The sequence below is a fragment of the Nannobrachium achirus genome, assembly GCF_963921795.1.
Source record: "Nannobrachium achirus genome assembly, chromosome: 11".
In the NCBI taxonomy this organism is placed as follows: Eukaryota; Metazoa; Chordata; class Actinopteri; order Myctophiformes; family Myctophidae; genus Nannobrachium; species Nannobrachium achirus.
This window is the reverse complement of record NC_137820.1, coordinates 50,248,995-50,276,937: the sequence shown is the minus strand read 5'-3', so window position 1 is coordinate 50,276,937 and position 27,943 is coordinate 50,248,995. Positions and strand designations below refer to the sequence as shown.

General features: G+C 41.0%; 2 protein-coding genes across 3 annotated transcripts; one reads left to right on the top strand and one right to left on the bottom strand.

Moving 5' to 3' along the window:
• Positions 1 to 4,524: 4,524 nt before the first annotated feature.
• Positions 4,525 to 8,611, top strand: rlbp1b (retinaldehyde binding protein 1b; the record flags this gene model as incomplete). Its single annotated transcript, XM_080737492.1, has 6 exons — positions 4,525 to 4,650; positions 5,288 to 5,492; positions 6,404 to 6,582; positions 6,776 to 6,934; positions 7,807 to 7,917; positions 8,483 to 8,611. Exons 1-6 carry the CDS (start codon positions 4,537 to 4,539, stop codon positions 8,609 to 8,611), a joined length of 897 nt encoding a protein of 298 aa, XP_080593618.1. The 5' UTR covers positions 4,525 to 4,536.
• A 2,839-nt stretch (positions 8,612 to 11,450) lies between these two features.
• Positions 11,451 to 27,365, bottom strand: abhd2b (abhydrolase domain containing 2, acylglycerol lipase b). 2 transcript variants are annotated; one of them, XM_080736646.1, is made up of 12 exons: positions 27,239 to 27,365; positions 26,721 to 26,806; positions 25,821 to 25,891; positions 23,603 to 23,840; positions 21,845 to 22,020; positions 20,430 to 20,597; positions 19,173 to 19,356; positions 18,621 to 18,713; positions 18,303 to 18,404; positions 17,127 to 17,196; positions 16,721 to 16,805; positions 11,451 to 13,829 (listed from the first exon to the last, which is right to left on the bottom strand). In XM_080736646.1, exons 4-12 carry the CDS (start codon positions 23,827 to 23,829, stop codon positions 13,621 to 13,623), a joined length of 1,314 nt encoding a protein of 437 aa, XP_080592772.1. In that variant the 5' UTR covers positions 23,830 to 23,840; positions 25,821 to 25,891; positions 26,721 to 26,806; positions 27,239 to 27,365; the 3' UTR covers positions 11,451 to 13,620. The 2 variants fall into 2 exon arrangements, with proteins under 2 accessions (XP_080592772.1, XP_080592773.1); XM_080736647.1 differs by lacking the exon at positions 26,721 to 26,806 and having other exon boundaries at positions 27,239 to 27,358.
• Positions 27,366 to 27,943: the final 578 nt, after the last annotated feature.

The following is a 27,943-nucleotide window of genomic DNA, read 5'->3' as shown; positions in this document are numbered from 1 at the left end:
TCTAGTCTTAAAGAACCAAACTCGAGTTACAACTATACGATGACCTTTTTTCCCTGCCTGCACCAAATCTCTTCACCAAAATAGTGTAGATTAAGCTTGTACATCGGCTATTTTTGACAAATGTTCCCCCAGAATATGGATGCTGGGGGCTCAAGTGGTTAATGAGCTGTTGAAAGTTTGGCCTTAATCAAGCAGAGGTTAGCCTCTGATTACTGATGCCAAAACAAAGAACAGTTCATGAGAGGTTTAAGCCAGGCTGCAAATCAACAATTACTCAATTTCTTCTGCTGAAAAATAACTTCCACTTGGATCAAAACAGTAGTTTTGATCCTTCTAGTCACAGTTGATGGGGAAAGGGCATGTTGATGAGTTTTCTTTTTTTTTAAGTTCTCCAACATTTAATATTTAATCGTAATGAGTACACTATTGAAATATAACTTTAGTTTTATTGTCTAATGCAGGGGTTCCCAAACTTTTGGGGCTCAAGGCACCCCTAGAAATGTATCTTTCATCTGAGGCACCCCTACATTATATTCATAATCTTCACTCCCAGCACCTTATATTTATAGCATATTTTAGCGATTATGTTGCAAGTAAAACGTTGAGATAATAGACATTTTGTTTAGAACTGACTGAAAATAACGTATTTCAAGTTTAAAATGATACTAAATATATTTCTTACATGTCCAAATAAATTCAAACTATTGTCAAATTACCCCCCTGGACTGCTGTCAAGGCACCCCAGGGTGAAAACCCCTGGTCTAATGAAGAGTGACAGAACAGTGAGAGCAGGTGACACAGATATGAACTGGTCTGAGTATGTTTGTTGTCTATTTTGTAGGTGCAACAACTGGTTCAGCAGCCAGGATCACAACCGCTTTAATAAAGTGATGTTTGGTATAGCCTTGGGATGTATGATATAAGTACAAATATTGTCCATCATCTTTATCTGTGGCTTCTGTGTTCTGTAAGTTATTCCATTCATTCTCTTTGTATGACAAAACAGGTACATAACATACTGTAAATGAAGTAAAAGAGGGGATGGGAATCCGTGGCCAAATACATATTTATTTGGGGATCCCTGACATTAAAGCGTTTGAGAACCACTGAAGTTTGACTTTGAGATCTGTCTCTCCATACAAAGAGAGTGAATGGAGGCACAGAAGCAAGTTAAGAACACATGAGAATCCAGTCCCCGCCTCCTCTCCGGTTCACATTGCAGGCACGAGAGACCAACATTTTTTTGGAACAAGAACACCCCCCCCCTCTGCACACACACACACACACACACACACACACACACACACACACACACACACACACACACACACACACACACACACACACACACACACACACACACTCACACACACACACATCATCACAACCTCCACACCTCCACCCACACAAAATCCCCTGATATCCATACCTTGCCTAAAGGTGTTTTCGCAACATTACATCATATCCATTATTCAGCAATAATCAAAGCCCTCCCTCCTCTTTTGCTCCACCTCTTTCTCCACCGATTATGAAGAAAATGTTAAATCTGTGTGCTATAATCCCATGTGACGTCACTAATCCCAGTCCTACAAATAACAGGTTCCCTCTGTCCCCCAATCCACACGAACCCCCTTGTGACACCAGCCACATACGGTACCTCCACAGGTAAGCAGCTTCCTCTTCCATCACCACCATCACATCTGCATATCAGTGCTTCCACACCTTGGATGTTCCACAGTGGTTCACGACTCTGGAAGGTCCTTCTCGGCCTGCTCTTTTGGTTCAGGAGGGGATTTTAGCGAAGGCCGATGGATCGTTGATTTTAACTGGGGGGCCAGTGAGGATATACTTTGGTGTCATTGAGAACGAAACTGTGTTTTGTGTTTGGTCGGGAAAATGTGAAACGGAGAGGTTTTATACAGCAGTGGTTCTCAAAGTGGATTTCAGGGACTCTCTAGGTTCCTTTGTGGGGGTCTAAATTGACCCTTACAACTACAAGTCTGTAACTTTGACAGTGTACAAATGGAACCAAATGGATTTGGTTCCATTTGTACACTGTCAAAGTTAAGGGGAGACCTTCAAATGTCAAAGTTTGAGAACCACTGTTATACAGTATGTGGCCCTGTGGGTAAGACATGGCACCAAAGTCATCAATGCTGAAAATGTGTGTTGCTGTAAGGGAGTATGGTTAAAACCTCTACCATAAGACACATTATGACATGTAGATACTATTGCAGTGATTCTTATTTTTAATTTTCTTGAGGCCTGGCTGGTGGGAAGTATGTATAGTTTAGGAGCAGGAATTTAATTCATTGACGCATTTAGTTCAGTTAGTAATTTAGTTCAGTGACGCATAAAACTGAGTGGATTAGTTCTATAATGCAATAACACAGAGTGAGTTGTTTGCGTGTCATGGACTCATTGACACCAATTCCATAATTGAGTTTGTTTTGTTGACAGTACTGTCATAATGCTAAGGGAACAATGACAAGGGAATAGGCTATTTTTGACTATACAAGTGATATTATAAACTTAACTCTAAAATGGGCTAAAAATGTTGATGAGATCAAAACATCCTGCCATGGCTGGTAGGGTTAATCTGTTGTATTAGTGAATTGTTTCCTTCTAAATGTACCTACATGCTGAACTTGGCCGTTGTGTCATCAAAATCCCTCTTCCTCTCCTGTTTTTTTGTATTTTTCAGTGTTTAAACAGCAGTTGTAAAGGACCAGCAGACATGGCTGTCGTAGTAAGTACATATACCTTTGCTTTACATTACATTTTGGATGCTCTTATCTAAAGTGACTTGCAAGTTCAACTAAATAAGATTCAGTTCCTAGATCACCTACATGGTAAGCTAAGCAACCAACAGTAAGAAATACTGTGACCCACAGAATTGCACACAATTCCTGTGATCTTAGAACATGGGTGGTGAACTAGATCTGAACTCGGAAAGTGGCTTCATAGGGACTTGTTTTTTACATACTTGTAGTCAAATAACAGCAACACAAGTAGTTATGAGAAGTTCATTTCCTGTCCCACCATCCTCCTGTTGGTAGAGAGGTTGATATAGAATTATAGGTGTATCATTTTATTTATATGAAATCTGCGGTCTAGGTCTGACCTTTGACATTTCTAAACAATATTTGTTTTGGCTCTGTGCATAACTGTAGTTATGTTTAGGGTTAACAGAAGGTGGCATAACCTTTTCCTGTTCCGGTGCTAATCAAACGAAGCTATAGAGCGTCGCAGCGGAAGTGGATTCCTGGGGTCACTTAATATTCCCCATTCATTTTCGCCATAGACTTTTACAAATATATTTATAACAATTATGTTAAGCCTCGAACCAAGCCATCCAGGATGGAGGTGAATCATGATCATATAACCTTTGATCCTATGTGAAAACATATTTTAATATTACATTATTTTATATACTACATTTAATAACTACCCTTTGTTTAGCGATTTTCAAAATGTTCTTTTCATAGAAAAAAAGGTTATATGGTCATGATTCACCTCCATCCTGGATGGCTTGGTTCGAGGCTTAACACAATTGTTATAAATATTTTTGTAAAAGTCTATGGCGAAAATGAATGGGGAATATTAAGTGACCCCAGGAATCCACTTCCGCTGCGATGCTCTATGGGGAAATGAACCAGAACAGGAAACGGGTATTCCACTTTATGGAAACCTGGGACATAGCCCATAGGTATAGGAATGCAAATCATTGTAATTTACAAATCAAATCAGTCAAGATAGCTTGAGAGCTAATTTAGGAAGGAAAGTGCATGAAGTAGATTATTGTGTTGATTCAGTGAGGAGACATTTAGCCACATTTTGTTTAACCAGAGCAGCTTAAAGTACTGTACGCAGGTTGAGGTTCAGCATGTGCCCTGCTCAGGGGCTGCAGCAGAGATTGAGCCAATGAATATTCTATTTCAGGGAGATAATTCCAACTAAATAACTAACTACAGTACTACTAGGCTTCCTTGGCTCTCAATTAAACATTTGGCCAACAGCCTGTAAGGATCTTCAACCAGTAATGATTGTGTAACCTCCTAACATGAGACCAGTGGCTCAACATTTCACAACACCAAAGCTGCTTGTTCCCACCGATGATGTGGTCAACAGCAGCTTCTAGCCGCTAATCCCTGATCCCAACCTTAGGTTTTTACAAGAAGACTTGTAAAAACCTGTATTTACGGTTCACATGGACTCATGTGAGTCAGATTAACATCCTAACAACACTGAGGCCTATTGATTTAGAAACTGCAAACTGTAGTGGGGAAAACATTCTTCTCTGACTCACGTGGTTCAACATCACTTACCGCTGACCAACTTCCACGTCTTTAGTGAGAGTTATAGTTTGGTAATTGTTACACCAAAATTTAAGCATTTTTGAAGGGGATTGTGCAAAATGCTCATTGTAACTCGTGTTAAAACAACTCCTGTCTAGCAACAAAAATGATAACCTCTTCATTATAACTCGGAATAACTCCTGTATCTCCTGTGTGCTGTCAGAGTGGAACATTCCGTATGGTGTCAGAGGAGGAGCAGGCTCTCAGGGCCAAGCTGGAGCGTCTGACAGTGAAAGATCACGGCCCAGTGTTTGGACCCTCTCCCAAAGTACCAGACCACACCATGCAGAAGGTGACAGCCGTTGGTTCACTCAAACACTAGATCAGGGGGGGGAAAGTGGCACTGAGTTTGTAGCAAGCTGCGAGCTTTTAGAGCTGCTATTTTTGAAAAGTCGTGAAAATGTGTGCACATCTTTGAATATATGTATTTTTTAACTCAAATTTAGCTTCTGGGGGGTCCCTGGAACTAAATATTTTGAGTTTTGAGATGGGGGTCCGTGACCAAATACATATAATTTTGGGGGTCCTTCATATGAAAAGGTTTGAGCACCACTGACATAGAAACACAGGTTTTTTCCAAAAACCTTAGAAGGATTTGAAATATTCAAAGGCTTGCACAAATTTTCAAGATTTTTAAAAAATAGCAGATCTACAATCTCGCAGCTTGTATGAGCTTTGAGCTGTGAGCTTGTATATCTGCTATTTTTCAATAGTTAAAGCACAAAATAATGCGTTCCCAGTCTAAATGGATTAAACTCCCTCCCCATATCAAGAACATTCATGGGGGGCCCGCAGTGCATCCTTGTACCCAGGGCCCAGAATTTGGTGCCACACCCCTGGACACAAAAATACAATAAAAATAAAAGAATTGTTTCTTGGCAGTGGCCTGGATATCCAGGTAACCGTCTGCTGTGGTTTGACTCCAACAGGCCAAGGATGAGTTGTTAGAGACAGACGAGAAGCGTGTGTCTGCAGTGAAGGAGCTGAGGGGGATTATCAAGGAGAAGGCTGACGGAGGAGATGACTTAGCCAAGGGCGTCCAGGACACCTTTGGAGACAAACCTGACGCTGTGCTGGTCCGCTTCATACGCGCCAGGAAGTACGACGTGTCCCGCGCCTTCGACCTTATGAAGGGTGAGTCTACAGTAGGTATAGGGAACTACAGAACTCTGAGATGGTTGTTATGTTACTTGTATAGACAAATGGTAACTCGACCAAATCGGAGACAGAGCCAAACCATGATAGTTCATATTTAAATTATGATAATAATTTATTTACACTATCACCTCCACAAGGATGGATACCAGTGGCGGCCTGAGTGACATGCATTTTATTATTAATATTTTGTTTAATATTGTTTTAATATTTTTTATAATATATATATACAGGTATATATATATATATATATTTGTTTTGCTGTTGCGCAGCCTCCACGACCACCGCTCAGTTCACACGGGTGTGATTTTTAAACTGTGTTTACAATGTTCTTTAGAGAAAACGGAGAGAATAGAACAAGACGAAAATTGTTTTAAACTATGTCATGGTTAGAAAATGACCTGCACATTGTTTAATTTTATTTTATCTTGTTACAAACAACCTCTGTGTCCTTTCATCCACCTCGATACTCCTCACCACTCATTCTGCACATTTTCAACCTCTCCCTGCTTTTACAGCACACTAATCTACATTACTCCTCACATACCCTGGCCTAGAGCAACATACACCAACCCTAACATACAATATACCATATCGTCGTTGTCGAGCGGAAACTTCGTATCTCCAAGTTTCAAATGTGTACGTTCTTTCGTAAACTAAAGCCCTGCTTCATCATACGGCGGTCGCACAAAAGTAGTGAAAACAGCAGAACTACAAGCACACAGCGCCTCACGGTGCGAGGCGTTGTGTGCTTGTAGATCGGCTGTTTTCACTAGTTTAGATCATTTTTTTAAATGATAAAAATTAACGATGTCGATTTTTGGACATACATGGTTTTCACCCGACAACGACGATATGCATGGTGTGTGTGCGTGTGTGCATGTTTTCAGGGTACGTGCGTTTCAGGAGGGACTACCCGGAGCTGTTTGAGAACCTGACTCCAGAAGCTGTCCGCAGCACCATAGAGGCCGGTTACCCTGGCATCCTGTCCAGCAGAGACAAGTACGGACGCATCGTTTTACTCTTCAACATCGAGAACTGGGATTACGAGGAGATCACCTTCGATGAGGTCAGGATCCAATCCGGAGCACTACATCCCACAGTGCATCTACCGTGCACACGTAGATGTAGACTAGTAGACCATTTATGTTGACCTTTTACTACTACCATGACTTCATGGGCACAAGGTGTAACTCATGTGACTCTATGTGTGTGTGTGTGTGTGTGTGTGTGTGTGTGTGTGTGTGTGTGTGTTTCCATAGATCCTGCGTGCATACTGTGTGATCTTGGAGAAGCTCCTGGAGAACGAGGAGACGCAGATCAATGGTTTCTGCATCATTGAGAACTTCAAAGGGTTCACCATGCAGCAGGCTGCAGGAATCAAACCCACGGAGCTCAAGAAGATGGTGGACATGTTACAGGTAGATCAGCACCTGACCTAGCAGCTCATAATCATCACCCCACAACCCAGGCCCTCGCCCTAGAATCTGACTATAGGCCTATAAAGACCTGTTCACACCAAGTGTGATTTGGGTTTTGCACAATGCCGTCCATTTTTGATCATGTCTGTAATATCAGGCCCCTCTGACACCACTGAATACAGGGATGTCAGGCCCTGTCGCCGTGATACTGACATGATACTAGTCACCATGATATCGACCATGATACTGACATGATACCACCATGATACTGACCATGATACTAGTCACCATGATATTGACCATGATACTGACATGATACCACCATGATACTAGTCACCATGATGACCATGATACTGATATGATACCACCATGATACTGACCATGATACTAGTCACCATGATATTGACCATGATACTGACATGATACCACCATGATACTAGTCACCATGATGACCATGATACTGATATGATACCACCATGATACTGACCATGATACTAACATGGCGGCAGTGGCTCAGTAGAGTGCCCAGTTTGGTATTAAAACAGTCTTGAAAGTCCTTAAATTGTCACTTTATAAACGTGCAGATAGCCTGTATACACTTGTATTACACCTTTACTGTGTGCTGGTTTGTTTACCATTGAGTGAAGAAAAAAAATGACATTAAGCTAATCTGGCGACCCCACAAAATAATCTGGGAACCCACTTGGGGTCCCGACCCCATGTTTGAGAACCACTGCACTAATGTAACTTGAGATCATCATGAACAAACTGTAGTATATCTGACCCTGTGCAACAATAGGATGAAACATTTACAGCACAATGCTTAATCAGTATTTGCATTTGTTCCCTCCTCTTTTTGTTCCATGCCCCAGGATTCCTTCCCTGCTCGTTTCAAGGCTGTTCACTTCATCCACCAGCCCTGGTATTTCACCACCACCTACAACGTGGTCAAACCTCTCATGAAGGGCAAGCTACTGGAGAGAGTAAGTAGGAACCAAAGGCTCTCAATGGTTCTGGATGAGTTCTATATGGTTCTATAGCAGTGGTTCCAAAACTTTTCAGGTCGAGACCCGAAAGAGAGATTAGACATTTACCCGGGACCAGAACTAGTGAACGCTAGTGAACACTAGTGAACACTAGTGAACACAACGCATCGCTTCACGCCGCGTTGCGAGCTTTAGATCATCTATTTTCACTACTTCTTAATTATTATTATTTTTTATTTATGGAATTTCTTGATAATAATGATTAAAAAATATATATTTTGAAATATATATATATATATATATATATATATATATATATATATATTTTTTTTTAAATGTAGGAAAAGAAAATTGTATTTTTACTCGAGTTGTAAAAATGTGTTCGTGACCCACAAATGGGTCCCGAGACTCCCGACCTACTGTTTTGGAGACGGTGCTCTACATACTATAGAACCCAAACCAAACTCAATGGCAGGAATTTGTCTCAGATTATTTCATCACTTGAGGGGCCAGAAAGGATCCAGCCTTCCCTGATCTATTGCTATGTGTCTATTTACTCTAGGTCTTTGTCCATGGAGATGAGCTGGAAAACTACTACAAAGACTTCGACCCTGAAATCCTCCCTGCCGAGTTTGATGGAAAAAATCCCAAGTATGATGGCAAAGCCATCGCAGCCAAGCTGTTTGACTAAACGTCCTCTGAACACCCTCACTGTTGGTCGGGCTGGGACTCCAGACTCTCACAACCTCCCTCCCTACAGACCCAGGGTTCTCTATGTCATGTTCGGGGACCACCAGGGGGTGCAAATAGACCCTTACGAGTGTACAAATGGGTAAGGGTCCAATTGGTTCCATACAGTATGTACTCTCTCATAGTTAAAGTAACACTGACAATTTGACAGTATATATTGGGATCCAAAAGATACAAAATAAATGGTTCCATTTTGTACACCCAAGACCCATAAGTGGTCTATTTGGACCTCTGGTGTGCCCCGAACCAAACGTTCAGAGACTGTGTTTTAGACCATTGGTTCTCAAAGGACCCCTAGGGATACATGGTAGGTTCTGGGGGTCCCCAGCTAAATTTGTTAATACTGCAACCACTCATTTTACCCCATTTATCCATATCTTACGTTGGATAAAAAATAGCAGATTTACAAGCTCACAGCGCGTCACTTTGTGGCGCTGCGAGCTTGTACATCTGCTACTTTAGTATCTTCTCTTCTGGGGTCCCTGACACGGAACATTTTCAAATGGGAGGTCTGCGGCCAAACATATTATCAATTTGAGGGTCCTTGGAACGAAAAGGTTTGAGAACCACTGTTTTAGAGTGCAGAGAGTCAAAATCTGCAGATGTCTTGTTAAAGAGAAGACACGTATCCTGGGCTTTTGTAAATCTGGGATCTGGGCAAAGCACAACTAAACAGGGCAGAGGGAGCTTGGACTTCCTTCGGGCTGAAGGCCCTGGCCTGGCTCTGAAGATTGATTGATTATTTATCCATGGAACCATTGAAGCCCTGTATACATTCTTGTATAATGAAGAGCAAAAGTAGCAGATCTACATGTCGCATATCACAATGCGTTGTAAGCTTGTAGACCTTCTATTTTCACTATCTTTCAACATACTTTTTGTTTTTAATTTAAAGAATTTGAATTTTATTTAAATAATAAACCATGGATGCCATGGTTAAAATGGCCAATCACCTAAACTGTTTCTAAACTTAAACAAATCCACACATAACATGACAAATCCCATTGGCTCTTTCCTTGAGCTAAATGGACTGTAAATGGATTTGAGCTAGCTTTGATTTCAGCAGCAGAGTGTACAAGCAGTCATGTGCTGTTGAGCTGTGCTTTGTCAGGACTACTAGGCCACCCACCCACACAGCCCCCCACCTCCACAGCTGATATTCCAACAAGTGCCTGTCTCGTTTGTGTTTTGACTGTCCTTGGACATGAATATTATGGAGTTTCTGTTTCACCCTTGTGCTACCTGTTGCACCATGAAGAATGTCACTGCTGAGAAATTATGTGTACAATAAACTGTATATAATCGTATTGCCTGATATTCTGTTTGTCTACCATGATACTAACCGTGATGCTGACCATGCACTGACATGATACTGACCATGATACTGGTGGTATAAACAAAAAGTAAAGGTGAAATTATCAAAACACCCCATCAACTAGTTGGGCATGATCTTACATTAGAACTATTTAATCATCATTGAAAGAAATGGATCACGAAAGCTCTGAATTTCATAATTAATTTGTGGGATAATGTCAGTCAACTAGCTGAATTGTCAATGTGGTGTAACCACCATTCAAGGAGCCATTTTGTATATTGTGCAAGAAGACCATTATGTAGTAGTATACTCATGTACAGTACTGTATGGCTACTACATACTACACAGTACAATTGTTAGCCTAGTATCTACTAACCAGCAGGTTTCACTCCGTCATACTAAAAAGTAATTTGGCATATTAAATTGTATGTTAGTACAGAATGTGATTTCAGACACAGCCTCCCAAAATGTACAACTAGGAAGTATTACAATACTTGACCTTGAAGTAATTATAACATATTTTATAATACGTGATATTGTTCTAAAGCATTATGTAGGTTTATAAACACACACATATGGACATGGGATGCCTCAGTTCAGAGGCCTTCTCCACAACATGTTCTTCTTTACAGTGGTGAGACTAAGTCAAGTTACTTTAGTTTAGTATTTGTGGAAGCCAAGCTTAAATGATGTATGTGTGTGTACAGTATGTGCGGGTGGGTTGAGTTGACTCAAGTAAAATAAAAAAACACTTAAAAATATTACAAAGCTATTTACAAAGCTAAAACTAACTAAAATCATAGAGAAAATGTCCTTAGTTTTGTCATATATTAAAATGTTTTGTTCTGTTTTTTCACTTTTCCTGATCTTTCTTAATGTCACCCCTGATAAAACCCCAATTCAGATACATAATCTTCTAATAACAGAAATTGGTCACAGAAAATGTTGTTCATTTCTCTTCAGGGGTATTACCTTAGTTAATTTCAAACACACTTGTGACTATCTACTATAGTAGTCTTATAGCTGTTCTACAGCCTAGACTCCACTCTAAATAGAGTGAACAAACTATACTTTTAAACCAGGTCTGTCCAGAAAGCAAACTGTAAGCTGCATTCGCATGCATTTATGCAGCACCCAGTTTTCCAGTCGTGGGTTTGCTCATTAGGGCTGTAGACATTGTGATTCAACAGAGCTTGTGTGGGAGATTTGCATTGAATTAATCCATGTTAACAGACACATTTACGTAATTAAAGCTCATGATTGTTCCACATCCAATCGAAGAAGGCCTAGGCCTACTAATCCTCAGCATCCCAAGTGTATTAGAACATGGAGCAATATATAGCCAAGCTAGATACAATATTTACCCTGGTTTGTAATGAACAGTTCAGAATAGAAACCGAGACATTTTAAGTATGATTTTCATTAGAGATTTGTTTTTATTGTTAAAGTCAACACATTTTAAATCCCTTGGAGACAACATAAAGCCTCACCCAACTTTTATAGGTTCATGGACAGAACTTTGAAAAGTAGAAAATTACGTTTATATTATGTATTAAACGGGACCTCTACGTCATGAACAATACAGTATTTTGGTCCAAAGATCATTGCCTATAACCTGGAGGATCGTAAATAAAACACCACAGGCTTATGGACCAATATAAAAATCAGGCCAAAGGCACTCTTCATTAAATTAAAATGCCTTTAATGTAGGGCTAATTCATATTGAACTGTTTTATTCTTCCAGATGAACAAGGCCTACATTAAAGGCCTTGGACCTGATTATAATATTGGTTACCATCGTCTCACCCTGGTTTTGCCAAAAAACACCTTCAGTAGGCAGTTTGATATCATAGCACTCTTCACTCATTTTTGACAATTCAAAGCTAATGGACCAGGTTGTTAAATAAGTGTGAAATCCTGAAGAGCAGCATCAACCATGTGTGACGTAAAAATTAAGGCGACATACAGTACACTACAGGACTCAATGGTTAAAATCTGTCCTCGACATAACAACTTAACCTCATAAATAAACAAGAGACAAGACAAATAATGAAATTAACAGAAATATGAAATACAAGCACAAAAAGAGCACGAGACCATTCCATGTGGTTAAGTTGATCTGAATAAGAGTATAATTTCAAATAGCCCAAATATCACCCAGTTTGCTCAACACGCTCTAAAAGGAATGCTCCAAATCAACAGCAGAGGGTGTCATAGTTTTAAAATACCCATGAGCAGGGCCTTGGAACATGGTAACGCTTAAAACAGCATTCAAAACAATGTTTCACAACCAGTGATTTGGAATCCAAAATCTGTTCTCATAGAGTTGCAAAGAACAACAAAATGTTGTGTTATGCAACAGGCTCAACTCAGGCAGGTCCATTGTGCAAAAAAAGCAGAGAATGACTAGTATTTAACCAGTTAAACGTTCTATACTTAGTAAACAAATACTTCTGTACTTGGTCCGCTTTCTTCGAGCATCTATTCTACACCAAATCTCTTTGTGGAAAATAGCCCATCTACAAGCTCACAATGGCCTGCATTGCGATGCACTGTGAGGTCGTATGTCAGCTATTTCTGGTGAATGTTCCCCCCAGAATGGGGATGCTAGGTTCCAAGTGGTTAAACCACATTGAATGTGCAGCTTGGTCATGTAGCTAATGGCTATAGTAGTAACATGTAGGTCTATCGTTTATCTCTGTAAGACTAATTGTGTAAACATGAATCAACTGCCATGTTCATCGAAGAGTAAAGGATTGTCAGTGTCATGTCCTAAAATACTTCATTTATTACTTTTGACGGCCATGTTATTTGTCGTCTTTTGATCGGCTCTGAAGTGAACTTTGTGCAACACTTTAAGTGCTTTGTTATTATCATCATGATTAGTAGCAAAAGCAGCCTTAGCAGCAATAGTAGTAGAGGCAACATTATCACTAGCAGCAGTAGAAGGCAACATACAGTTTTGAAAGAGACATCGTTTGGTTCAAAGAGGCCAGTATCTCTGCTTAAAGTTGTTGCACAACAAACTTAAGCACCGACAGTTGTATACAAAATGTGTTCCAAAAACAGTGTGTTTGAAAGGCAGTAAGAAAGAGTCGCTGTAGGCCAGCAACAGCTATGTCAAAAGAACAGGAAGAGGTAGAATTTAAGTTCTTTTTTTTTTAGATTTATGTATGTTAATTTGTATTTGTGTGTGTGTTAATCAGATATCATAATATTGTGATATGGCATAAGTAGTACAGTTAAAGTAAATTGATGTAATTTTCCTGACTGTTCTAGCGCTTCTATTATTTGCCTCCACCAACAGTTATTATAGCCTATACATAGGCATGATTATCAAAAATCCCATTGCGTAAATATTTTGTGCAAGCACCAATAGTCATCCCCACAATATCGCCGTGATTTCGATATCGAGGTATTTGGTCAAAAATATTTGATTGGGTCCATATATATATATATATATACACACACATTGTGAACAGTTCCCATCACCCCACACACATACTGTTTAACAGCTGTATGTGTGCATAAACCAGCATACATTCAACTTATACTGTGCTTTGGAAGCACATGTGTTGTGTGTGTGTGTGTGTGTGTGTGTGTGTGTGTCTGGGCGCACATCTCACGAGCAGGCGTTACGCTTGGTGTGTGTGGTCTGTGCACGTGTGTTGGTCCCTCTGGCAGGGCGGCCGGTGGTTCCGTTCCCACTGACACATGATGTCAGCGTAGCCGACGATGAACTTGTCTATCCAGGTGAGAGGTTGAGGCACAAGCCCCGCCCCCTCAAAGAAGCCCAGGTGACCCCCGTGCTGCGTCAGGACAAACACCACGTTCTGCTTCTTCTCTGTTAGGAACGACAACAAAATATATATAAAGCAGGGGTCGTCGGCAACGTTTTCAGGCCAAGGACCCCTTAGTTGAGAGAGAGAGATGACGCAGGGACCCCCACCACAACCCATAGATACCATATAGTTTCATCGTTTGACAGCACAATCATCAGTGTATTTTGGATTCATGTCTGTCTATTAGTATTTTCAGATATTTAACCACTTGAACCGTCAATACTTCACTCTGTACTTGAACTTGTACCTTTTCCCCTCTACACCAAACCTATTTGCCCGAAAATAGCCGATCGCAGCGCGAGGCGTTCTGAGCTTGTAGATCTGATTTGGCTAAAGTTCTCAGAATATGGACCTTAGGGTTCAAGTGGTTAAAGGAGAAAAAAAAGCTTCAATCACACAAAGATTTGGAGGACCCCCCGGTAGTAACTCTGAGGACCCCCTAGAGGTCCCGGACCCCCTGTTGAAGACCCCCGATATTAAGTATACATTTTCTACCATCGACAGTTATTGCCAAAAACTGACAACAGATCCACAGGGAATCTTTGGGAAAGTAGAGAGACCACCTCCAACCACTTCAGATGTGCCATCATACTCTACAATACAGATTAAGTCAAATAAACCCAGATTGCATTGTTAAAAGAAGCAGAAACGGCAGTGTTCTTTTTTGTGTGATCAACACACTGCCAGGACCTTGAGTTTCCCCAAGGAAATACAAGGCCAACTGCTTTCTCTTTCTGTCACCCAACACTTCACCTCTCACACTACTTGGCGTAGACACACACACAAAGTAAATATTTTACGGTAGTAGCTGTAATATAACTTGACATTTGGCCGGTGTCACCAAAAGCCCACAACACACAACAGAGTAAGGAATAAGGAGACTAACAAGTATTCACTAAGTCGAGCGTAACACACCCATTCCCTCATTCTTCAAGTTAGGTTGTACGGCCTTTACTTAGAGAAGCACAAATTCACCAGCAGACCAATGCACTAAATACATGTTGTAATACTACAGTAAATCACTCAACAGTGACACGAATATTTTCATGATAACAGTGTAAAGGTGGAAGGTACTGTAGATGCTACACCCATTAGTTTCAGTAGAGGAAGAGGAAATAAAATGCATGACTCATGACACTCTGCATAGCTAGTAGACACAGACATTTGCTTGCATGCTCTCGGACACTCCCAAACCCTGACTAAATCCATAACTCACAGCAAGAACAAATAATTACACACCTATACGGGAGGAGGTATGCAATAATGGTAACTTATTATTGGAGCTGTTCCATTAGTCTGCTGGTGAGTGAGACAGAAAGAGACATAGTTTAAGACGAAGTGAATGTTAAAGGAATCCATGTGTTGTGCAGGCGAGTACAGGTTTGGTCAGTGCTGAGAGTGTGTTTGTATGGGCTAGCCAGATAGTTTGGTGTGTGCATGTAATTCATGTGAAGCATTTGTGACAGGATGTGCTCATGTCATAGCTCTTTGTTTACATGGTTTTAACTGATACTTAATCATTAATTTGAATTCTATCCATCAGTTCTGTACCTTATTTGTAGTTCCATGACCCTGAGAACCTAGTTAGAAGGCAGTATGAAGAAGTACCTGCATACAGTAGATTCCAGTTCTTAACGAACACACTACAATGTGTTAACGCTGAGAGCGTATGAATGGAATCAAATGGATCCATTTGAAGTTCAAATTAAAGCTCATAATATAACTGTGTGCTGGTTTAGAGACACAGGAGAGTGTTTTCTGCTGGTGTTTCAGTCCGAGTGCATCAAAGGGTGCGTTCGGAAATGCGCACCGGGTGTGGTTAGGGTTAGGGGTTAGGTTTAGGCATAGTTTTACTGAGGTTAAGGTTAGGGTTAGGGTTGGGTTTAGGCATAGTTTTACTGAGGTTAGGGTAAGGATTAGGGTTGGGTTTAGGCACTCACTACACTGAGCACACACCCGGTGCGCATTTCCGAACGCACCCTTTGATACACTCGGACTGAAACACCAGCAGAAAACACTCTCCCTTAGAGACACAGGTACAACATTCAAGTTGGTGTTTAATCTCATGCTGTACTACAATGCAATTTTGGAATAAGAAATCCCTGGCTGTTAGAAGAAAGAAATGTCTCATAGACCAATAAACAATTAATGTACACATTTTAATGGTGGAATACCCAGAGAATATACGAGTCAAACACCAGTAATAGGAGATGTCGGGAGTCTTTTGGAATGTAACTAATTAAGAGTTTAACCCGTTTCTTCATCTACTTTTCAATTGCAAAATTTGCAATATAACAAACCATAACAGTTAAGCCACACCGTGGCTCATGGCTCATAGCTCTGGGCATTTATAGTACAGATAAGGTTGTGACTTCTACAGAGCAGAATATTCCCGTTTCCTTCATTAAGACACAAGGTCAAGATCTCAGATCTACATCTACGGAGACCGATCTACACACACACACACACTAATAAACAAACACAAAGACACCCAGTGCTGAGGGATCGTGTGGCCTTGAATAATTCAATAAGATTGTCTGGCCGCGAACCGACTCCGGATAAGAGGTTGAAGATGGATGGATGGATGGATGTCTGGCCGTGGAGGTAAGACTTCATCAGCACTTAACCACTTAAGCCCTATGTACTTCGTCATACAAATAATCACAAAAATAGCCGATCTACAGGCTCAGTACGCGTTGTACTGTTGTTGTCCACGCACACGCACACGCACACGCACGCACGCACGCACGCACACACACCAAGGTTTCCTGCAGGAAAGAACTTTCAGGAAAGACGGGAAACAAGTCCCGTCAAACTATTGCGGTGGCACTTGTCTCATGCACAAATAGTGCACAACAATATGATAATGACACACACACAGACACATACATACCAGCAAATGTGCGTGGGATGGCCAGTAGACTGGGATGAACCAGGGGGTCATCTGAAGCATTCACCAGCAGAAGAGGAACACTGATCTGAGACCAGGAACATGGCATCATCAGTGTTTTGTTTATTTTTTTATTATAGTTGTTTATTTTATTATTTTAGTAATAATGGTACTTGAGCAGTAGTAGTAAAAGTTGCAGAAATAACAATATTGACATTCAATAACACAATCTGAAGATTCACGCATATATATATATATATATATATATATATGTGTGTGTGTGTGTGTGTGTGTGTGTGTGTGTGTGTGTGTGTGTGTGTGTGTGTGTGTGTGTGTGTGAGAAATGATTGATGGTAACAATAATAATCAACAATTCACAGTACAGTATATGAATGAATACCAGACTCACATTATGAATGTATTGAACACAGCTCTCCTGGTCATAATACTCCTTTAAGGAACTGTAGCCGTGGAATTTCCTGCAACACAAGTTGCAAAAGCGTTATTAATTAAGCACTTAAACCTTACATATTCATTGACAGTTGTCCCCCAGGGGTTGGTATTCCTTTTCCCCACCTACACCAAATCTCTTCGCACTAGATTTTTGCCAAATGTTTGCCTATTTTCACTGAATGTTATGCCTATTAATGTATGACATGTAGGGATGGGGCGATATGAAAATTTCATATCACGATTATTGTGACAAAAGAAATCGCGATTCATGATATCATCATGATTATCAAAATCCATTATCCTGGGGCGGAACATTTGCCCTAAAAATAGCAGATCTACAAGCTCACAACGCGTCACAATGTGTCACAACGTGACGCATGACGCACGTGACGCATTGTGAGCTTGTAGATCGGTAGCAAGCACGTATATTATAAGTACCTTTTACCAGTTATAGAGGGTTTAAGTGGTACCGGATATGCAGCTCAGCAAATAAAAGGTGAATTGATCCCAGTGCATGACGGAGGACGATATCACAATATATTAAATCTCCACAATATGATTATCGTGAGTGTTTTTTATCACGATAAACGATAATATCGCGCATCGTCCCATCCCTAATGACATGTCCGCAATAGAGGGTATGCGCATGACATCACTGTTGCTGGAAGTTATGTGGGAACACGCCTACTGAGTGGCAAAAAACTCATTTCTGCCATTGATAAGTCCTATCTGAAGTTAAACTCACAAACATTGCGGCTGTACTGAAAGCTTGAATTATCCTCTTTCTATCTGCAAAGTTTTTGTTTCATAAAAATCTACCATAGGCATGTTATGAGCTACTTTCTGTCAAGACATTCTGTACAGGTTTTTTTATTTTTCAGAGTGTGTCAGAGTTTGGAAGCACTCGTTTTCAACAACACAACATCCTGCTGCCTCCTGCATTATGTGCAATTAGAAACAGGTGGTATGCAGGACCGTTGAGTGATTTGCAACTAGCACTTCCAAACTCCACTGTTCCATGCTACTCAATGTTTTGCCACTCAGTCTAGATTAGGGGGGCGGGGCCCAGTGGACGTGCATACCCTCTATATAGGGACGTTAGGGTTCAGGTGGTCAAATAAACAAACGGTACCTCATGATGGTTTCATCGATCTGCATCAGAGAGGTGGCTGTGCAGAGTCTACTGAGGTCTGGCTCCTCCGTCATACCAGGGCTCATACCATACAAACTGCATCTGTTCAACAACAAGCACACAAGTTCAACCAGTCGTTTGTTATTCCGAGGATGTAGGGTGTGGCGTGTTGTGCTGTACATCACGTGTATCGCTGCTGTCTGTATTGTGGCGTGGTGTGTGTATTGTCATGTATATTGCATGCTGTGTATGGTTTCTTGTATTGTGTCGTGTATATTTTTGTATTGTGTAATGGTGTGATGTGTAACATTCACCCACTTGTGTGCCAGAATGATCTTTTTCATGTTTTCTGCCATCATGAAGTTGTAGATTCTTCGACACTGGTCCCACTGTTGAAAGGTTTCCTGAGCCCTGCGGGCGCACACACCAATAACATACAATTACACACTGAAAAACACATAGTAATAATATATGTATAGCTACTACCCTCATAGTAGTTGTAGTACTGGTACTGCCATAGGTACTACCACCGATAATACTACTATTTGTTGCAAATTGGACAGAAACTTCTTACCTACACATTTTAACTTTTTATGTTTTTTTTGTAAATTAAAACCCTACTTTGTCCAACTACAGTGTCACAAAAATGTAGCAAAAACAGCTGATCCACAAGCTCAAAACTCAGCACATTGCGATGTGTTTTGAGCTTGTAAATCTGGTATTTTAACATTTTGGACATAGGAGGTTTCCACCTGACAGCAACGAAATATCACTACTATTACACCACTGAAGTAATTACTATGTAGTTTAGTTGTACGAACACACCACTGCTGCAGTACTTCCACACAGCCATGACCTGGTGGTACTGACCTGACGACACTGTATCCCTGGCACACACTGACGCAGCAGAGAACTCTGTCCTGGTTGGAACGGTTCTCTCCAAGGAACTTACAGACGATGTTTCCTCCCAGACTGAAGCCTACAACTACCAGCATGCTCTGGGGTAGGCAGCGTTTAACGTAGTCCACCATGGCTGCATACTCCCACGTACAACCTGGGAGAAGACAATTGAATTTTTTTAGGAGACTTTCTTATACAGAGAGTCTTACACGTAAATGGCATGAACCCTAGTCAACAAACCAGGTAAATGATAAACTAAATAGAGCGAAAAGAAAACTATTTAGGGCTACAAAGTAACTAGGATACTGGGTAGGCTAAACATCAAAACTAGTATCTGTCTAAACAATATGGCAACTAAAGCATTTGTGGACAAGCAAACAATACACAGTATGTCGAAGTAGTGGGTTTTCGGACTGTGGTGGATAATAGAAAGTGAGTCTTCGTCATTCCACAGCTTGGGAGCCAGGAGGGAGAAGAGGATCGGATGCTTGCCAGGGTGTCGTACGGAAGGGAGGGACAGACATCCTGTGTTAGAGGATCTAAGTGTGTTTTGACGCAGAAGCCGTTGTTTATTGGTAGAAGCCGTGTATCGCACAATGGGGCTTTAGAAGAAGGAGGGAAATCGTTAATGATTCAACAAACAATACAATTTCAAGTTAATTCCACATATTAAAGCAATGTCAATGTTTATAAATTAAACATATTTCCAAAATAGATTTAATCAAATCAAGCTCCCACATGTAAGCTGAGATGCTTTGTTTTTACGCGAAAACTTGTTTTAAGAATAAATAACTACTAACTACTACATAACTACTACAACAGGGGTCTTCAACGTTTTCAGGCCAAGGACCCCTTAGTTGAGAGAGAGAGATGAAGCAGGGACCCCACAACCTTTTCTTAGATTCCATATTGTTTCATCGTTTGACAGCACAATCGTCAGTGTATTTTGGATTCATGTCAATTTGTGTTTTCAGATATTTCACCAATTGAGCCGTCAATACTTAATAAACTTGACCTTTCACTCTGTACTTAGTCTGCTCTTTTTCCCCTCTATCACACAAAGATTTGCAGGACCCCCTGTAGTAACTCTGTGGACCCCTAGGGGTCCCGGACCCCCTGTTGAAGACCCTTGTACTACAACATTTGAAAAACAACAGATATTTCAATATCAACACTTACAGTCTTGTTATGTTGGATTACTTATTTTCTGTGTCCTCGCCTGCTTACCGTAAGTGAACATGCGCGGTGAGGTGAGCTCGATGTTGGGTAGCGCCCCGAGGTGGTTGAGGACAGCACATCTGTATCCCCGCCTCTGGGCATGGTCCACAAAGGTCCGGATGTAGTGCTTCTCACTATGGTTACCGATCCCCGGGCAAATCACCATGGTGATGTCATCTGAGGTGACGCAGATGCAGACACACAAACAGAGATGTGGGGTCACTGTCGGGAAGTGTTTACCGTAACGTGTTTACTGTATATGTGTGTGCATGAGGGTTAACTGAACACGCCTGTTTGGTGGGATCACGTCGATGTGTGTGTGTGTGTGTGTGTGTGTGTGTGTGTGTGTGTGTGTGTGTGTGTGTGTGTGTGTGTGTGTGTGCAGGGGCGTCACAAGGGGGGGGGGGAAGTGGGACTGAGTTACTAGGGCCCAAGGTAGAGGGGGCATTAATTATGTTATACTTTAGCTATTGAAAAATAGCAGATATACAAGCTCACAGCGTGGCACTCGGAGCTTGTAGATCTGCTATTTTTGAAAAGTTGTGAAAATGTGTTCAAATCTTTGAATATATGTATTTTTATACCAAATACATATCATTTTGGGGGTCCTTCACATGAAAAGGTTTGAGCACCACTGACATAGAAACATTTTTTTTTTCTCAAAAAACCTTAGAAGGATTTGAAATATTCAAAGACAAATTCTCACAATTCTTCAAAAATAGCAGATCTACGAGCTCGGTGCCGTGCTGTGAGCTTGTATATCTGCTATTCTTCAACAGTTAGAGCACAGAATAATACGTAATAATGCAGCGTTCTAAATGGGTTAAACCCCCTCCCCCTATGAAGAACATTCATGGGGGGCCCGCAGTGAATTCTTGTACCCAGGGCCCAGAATTTGGTGCGTGTATGTGTGTGTGTGTATGTCTAATTGAATGTTGCAATGCATGGTCTCCTCCATGTGGTGGGGGCAGACAGACAACCATAAACTGTTCTCTAGCTCTGAAAACCACATGATGTTATTCTGCTCATGATCTAATTTACAAACCCATGACAGTCCACAATTTTATGTCTGTCTGTCTGTCTGTCTTTGAGGTTCAGTGGTTCGCTCACCTCTAGACCTGTCACAATTATTACATAATAAATCGCCTAATCACGATTATTTTGCATAATCGTTTCCATGTTGAAAAATGTTTATACATTTTCCAAAAACAGCATAGATAGCAGATCTACAAATGCAAATATATCAGTAATTGTTGTATATTTAAGATATGTGTCATATCTGACATGCCTATAAAAGGCAAAAAACTAATAAAAATGTATATTCATATGTTCCAATGTTCAATTAAATCGTTAATCCCAATTATTTGTGTGACAATTGTGTAAAAATGCATAATGGTGACAGCCCTATTGGGTGGTTCCCTCACCTCCTGTGCTGTGGTCTCCCCGTGGTTCAAAGAGGTCAAAGGTGGCCGTGGCTCCATCCTGCATGGGGAGGAACTTGCGGACGCCACATGGTGTGGGGGTTTTGACACGGCCCATCTTCGCATACAGAATCGTTTGGAGGTGGCCGCTTTTACCCCATAGTAATGGAGGAATGTACCTACAAACAGAAGGACAGAAAGCAATGCTTCCTTTAAAGCTTTGCTGCCTTCTCAATGCATACTACAAAGTAACTTCGTGGCATCAAATCTAGCATCCATTTAAATAACAGAACTAAATAACATAGTATCTAGTAAACACAATGAATCTAACATAACACGACACGCATCTAATCTAAAGAAGCGTAGACAAAAAGAAATAAAGAGTGCTAAAAGGAGGTGTGAGAAATGGGATAGGTGTCAGGACATTACAAACGACAGTGTGCAAGATCATTTACGTTCGGCACCTTGAAGGTGGAAAACCGTGTTAAATAACGTGTTGGACATGGACGGAAAGCAGGTCAGCATGCATACTATACTGTACGTAGAATTTGACTGGGAAAAAACACATTTGAAAAGACTGATTGTTAAGCACCAGATGACCTGCATTTTGTTACGCGTGGTTCCCTTCTGTTTATCATATATGCTAGTGAGTTAGAGTATTGGTGTGAGTTTGAGTGTGAGTGTGTGTGTGTGTGTGTGTGTGTGTGTGTGAGCGTGTGATTCTTTGCACAAGTCTGGCATGGCCCAAAGAGAATTTGCACTTGTGAACCTTTGGCCTCAGGTCAAATCTATAAGGTGACCCCTGCTCTAAAAAGTGCTCACTCTTCACCTACACAGGGTGTGTGTGCAATTGTAATTACTTTCAATTGTTTTAATTTTTTTGTTCTTTATTTACCCAGGGTAGTAGCTGAGCGAAACAAGTGACTAATTCTCAGCAACGCCCAGCAAATGCGTCAAAGAAGCTTTGTTTTCAGCCTAGAACAAAACCTAGGAAAGTCCCTTGGAAGTCAGAGCAATGTCCAACAGTCGAACGTCCAGCTCTTTCAGGCTATTCTGTAGACAGCTCTGTGGGTAGTTCACACTTTGTGTACATGAATGTCGGTCTTCACTCCCTGAAGTGTGCCTCACACCAGATCACTCTCAGACACACATACTCACACCAGTACTGTAGACACATATCGTCGCTGTCCGGCAGAAACCAGCTAACTCCATTTTTCAGGTTTTTTGATCATAGATCAGTGCTATAGAACACCCTTTACATCTGTGTGTTGGTTAAAAACATTAAACCAATGAAAAGTAGTAAGAAGCGCTTCGGCCAAAACCTCCTAATTCCACTTCAGCTGGATGCTTTTTCATTTCCTGAAAGATTTACATTTTTGACTTTTCTGCCCGACAGCTGAGATATAACTAGAAAGATGCAATTCTGGGAAATTGCAAGTGTGGTTGCCATGTCGCGAGTCACACAAATATATGGAGATCCCTGATGTCATCAATATTCAGGCCATATCTTGGAATGCCCATGTATGGACAGTCTCATGTGGTCTATGACGTCAGACATCTATGATGTAAGGCAACTCCATATTTGGGAAAAGTTAAATTTTTGCATTTTCACTTTCAAGTCAATGGAGAAACTTTTACATACAGCCCACCAAAACTGTGGGAGGAGTAGCCGTTGCAAAACAAAGTTCATCTGGAAAGATGGATGAAAGAAAGTCGGACAAGTACTATAGTCGTCCACAACTTCAACACTTTATAACTCACTCTTGTGTGAACATGGGACAGGACTTGAGCACAAAGTTGTTTAGTGGCGTGTCCTGGCAGGTGACCTCGGGCGGGCCTGGGGTACTCTTCAGGTTCAGACAGCGCACAATGACGTAGAGAACCGTGGCCACCGCGGCTAGCTTCATGCCATCGAACATGGCTGGCATCTCCACATCCATGGTGTTGTAGGTGTAGTCTTCCCCCAGGGTGCTCGTGGGGGAAGACATGGCAGCAACCTCTGTTTAGAGAGAAATATTTAACAATCCTTTAAACAAACTTATGAGATGTGACACAAGACAGGCCTATAGTCACTCAGTGTCTATCTAATTATCCGATTAAAGAAATACAATGTTCCAATGGTCCACGATGTAAACAAGGGCTCTTCTTTGTGTTATGCTTTTAGCATAACCTTTGACTGTACTACCTGTACTGTTAACAAACGTGTTAATAAAGTATTCAATCAATCGATCAAATATATCTGATTCACTGCCACTGTATTTATACCCATTTGCCCAACACATTTCTGTACATTTAGCCTATTATGAAAATGACACTTTGTGAGGCAGAAAATGCAAAAAAAAAGGCAGTGGTGTAAAGCAACTAAGTACATTTACTTAAGTGCTGTACTCTAGTACAATTTTGAGGTATTTGTACTTTACTTGATTATTTCCAATACTTTTACTTTACTACTCCACGACATCTCAGATCCAAATATTGTACTTTTACTCCACTAGATGTTTGACAAATGTAGTTAATAGAGGGTATGCACATGTATAAAGTGAATGGCAAATCGAGTGGCAAATCGAGTGGCAAAGTGAGTGGAACAGTGAGCTTAACATTGTTTAACGTTGTTTAATGAATCAGATAGGACTTTTCTGTTCGACTATATGGGCTGTCAAGGCCATAAAGTAGTTTTTTTGCCACTCAGTAGGCGTTCCCACATAACTTCCGGGTATGATGATGATGTCACGCGCATACCCTCTATAGTTACTTTGTAGATTTAGATTTTTATTACTAAACGAACATACTTTAGCCCTATATATGTTTTGGCCATCTGAAAATAGCTGATCTACGGCTGAGTTTGTAGATCTGCTATTTTCTGCTTTTTTTTATATACATTTGTACTTTTGGTATTTTAAGTCCATTTTGATACCAATACTTTTGTACTTTTACTCAAGTAAACTTTTAATTCCAGACCTTTACTTGTGAGGGTGCCCTCACACCAAAATACCCATGAGAGTGGAATCCGCGTTCCGCCAATGCATTTCAATGAGAGTGAAGCGGTTTCATGCCAGCAGAGGATTCCTGCAAAAAACGCTCCCTTCTCATTGAAATGCATTGGCGGAACGCGGATTCCTCTCTCATAGGTACTTTGGTGTGAGGGCACCCTCATAGGTATTTTGGTGTGAGGGCACCCCAAGGGTGCATACACACCAAAATACCTATGAGAGTGGAATCGGCATTCCGCCAATGCACTTCAATAGGAAGGGGCGGTTTCATGTCAGTGGAGGATATCTGCACGCCACACCGACCTTGCGTTTATGCTGGAGCAGATACATTCTCCACGCAAATTCTGTTTTCTTCACTCTGTCCAATCGGGTGAGTCGAAGGCGGAATGGGGAGGGTTCTGGAAGTGACTGACAGGCGCGGCACTGGCTTTGGGACAGAATGCGCTCTCTGTGTTTTTAGTCAGTCGCTCACGAAAAGAGTTTATCCGCTGGCAACCATATTTTGGTGTGTGTGAACCCTTAGGGTGCCCTCACACCAAAATACCTATGAGAGTGGAATCCGCGTTCTGCCAATGCATTTCAATGAGAGTGAAGCGGTTTCATGCCAGCAGAGGATTTCTGCAAAAACGCTCCCTTCTCATTGAAATGCATTGGTGGAATGCGGATTCCACTCTCATAGGTATTTTGGTGTGAGGGCACCCTTAGGGTGCCCACACACCAAAATACCTATTGTGGAATCCGCCAATGCGTTTCAATGAGAATGGAGCGTTTTGTTTTGCCAGTAGAGGATTTCTGCAAAAAAACGCTACATTCTCATTGAAATGCATTGGCGGATTCCACTCTAGGTATTTTGGTGTGAGGGCACCCTTACAGAGTATTTCTACATTGCAGTATTGACATTAGTACTTTCTACATTAGTACTTTTTCCACCACTGAAGAAAGAAAAATACTTAGGTTGATTCAAAGTGATGTCATGGGCAACCACCCACCTTGTCTTGTGAAAGAGCTGTTACGGGTCTCCCCGCTAGAAAACGATCCTCCCAAATGTGCTCGATGTTCACTGCCGGAGAAAAGCAAAGTACTTTTGATGATAATAAAGTCTTATAAGAAGTGGTGTACAGTCACTAAGTATTGATTGATTGATTGAAAACTGTATTAGAAGTTTGCACAGGAAAAGGTACAGTTTCATGACAGTACAGTTCACTGGTACAAGGTCAAGTAAAAGGATCGACACCTCAAGAAAGCTTTTGGGCTCATTTAAATTGGGGTACTTTTTAAACTCATATAACATTGAATGACAGACAAATAAAACACAGTAGGCCTATTATGAAGAAAGAAAAAAAAAAGTCGTAAAAACACAATGCAAAGATAAATGGTATTTACAATAGAAAGGTCAGGGGGAGGTAAGGTTAGGCTAAGTTTTCTGTTACCAGTTTTGAGCAGCAGCGCGGTTCTAAGTGAAGGTAGGGATTTGCACTTCTTTAAGGCCTTCGGTAGGGTGTTCCACATTTTAGTGGTATAGCAGGAGAACGAATTTGACCCTTTGTTTGAGCCGAAAAACAAAAACAATTTTGAGGTATTTGTACTTTACTTGAGTATTTCTAATTTCCAATACTTTTACTTCTACTCCACTACATCTCAGATCGAAATATTGTACTTTTATAGCAATACAATTATTTAAAAACTTCAGTTACTAGTTACTTTGCAGATATAAATGATTATATTATAATAAAACATGCATTAATCGACTTTAACCCTATTTTATACCTAGGCTATTTGAGCTTGTAGATCTGTAACAGAGATACAGAGTACTTTTACTTCAGTAAAAAATGTGACCTACTGTTTCCACCGCTGACTCAAAGTAATGTCATGGGCATCCATCCACCCACCTTGTCTTGTGACTCGAGACACACTTGAAGAAGAGCTACAGGTCTCTCCCCGCAGGAACAATGATCCGACGTTAGCTCGATGTTCCCTGCCGGAGAAAAGCAAAGTACTTCTGATGATAATAAAGTCTCATAAGAAGGCCTACTCCTGGATTTACGATATGTTCAGTGGTGGGAAAAGTAGGCCTACTCAAATGTTTTACATAGGCTAAGAAAAAGTAGAAGTAAAAGTATTGAAAAGTGGAAAATACTCCAGTAAAAGTAAAAAAAAAAAAAAAAAAAAAACACTCAAACTTGTACTTCAGTAGTAAACGTAATTGGTTACTTTACAACACTGATGACCTTTCTGCGCAGAATATAATAAAATACAATGCAACATATCCCAAAAATGTAGTAAAGGCTCCATAAGCGACGTAGTTACTGTTGCAGTTACAAGCTGTTATTTCGTCACGTCAGTCTGTCATGATCCCCGGGTTAAAAAGGTAGCACAGCTGATGATGATCGCGGACAACATTACATACCATGATGTGAAGAACTCCACGGTGGCAGCAGGCTCGTCCAGGGTACTTTTGTACTGAACGGTGGTTCTATTCGGAGCTGTTCGACTCCGTGTGACCGCAGGTAGCGTCCCGTTCTGCTCACTGTGTTTACACCACTAGCGGACCAGCGGGGTAACAGGAAACTCTGCTTCCTTCCTAAAAGCACTTTTTACGTAGAGCAGCTGTTTCCCAAACACTGGGTCGGGACCTAGCCCAGGACGGTCGTACGTCCTGGTTGACCCTTTACCTCGGTTTGCGGACGCGAATCCGTTCGCGTCTACAAACTACACAAACGTTCAAATTTCACAAACAAAGTGCTTAATAAAGTCACAACCGATAGCTTACCTTGACCGGCAATGTAGAAATCCTGGCCGGCATTGCGTTCTTTAATAAAAAAGCCATTTTATCCGATCGTGGTGTGTTTTCTCATGTATTTCCTGGCGTTCCCCATGCGCACCAACCCCGTCCATTGAACACTGGGATGTGGGCGTGGCCTTGCAAAAATGGGTCCGGAAATACATGGGAAAACATAACACGATCGGATAAAAAGGCTTTTTATTAAAGAACGCAATGCCGGCCAGGATTTCTACATTGCCGGCCAAGGTAAGCTATCGGTTGTGACTTTATTAAGCACTTTGTTTGTGAAATTTGAACGTTTGTGTAGTTTGTAGACGCGAACGGATTCGC

What these genes read in the sequence shown, in the direction of transcription:
- abhd2b (XM_080736646.1), bottom strand. Translation starts at nt 23,829, where the DNA reads ATGTCTTCCCCCACGAGCACCCTGGGGGAAGACTACACCTACAACACC. An exon ending in AAGATCATTCTGGCACACAA is followed by an intron (nt 18,405 to 18,620) that starts GTGGGTGAATGT and finishes GTTGTTGAACAG; the next exon opens with ATGCAGTTTGTATGGTATGA. An exon ending in CATCCCACGCACATTTGCTG is followed by an intron (nt 13,830 to 16,720) that starts GTATGTATGTGT and finishes CGTTCCTAACAG; the next exon opens with AGAAGAAGCAGAACGTGGTG.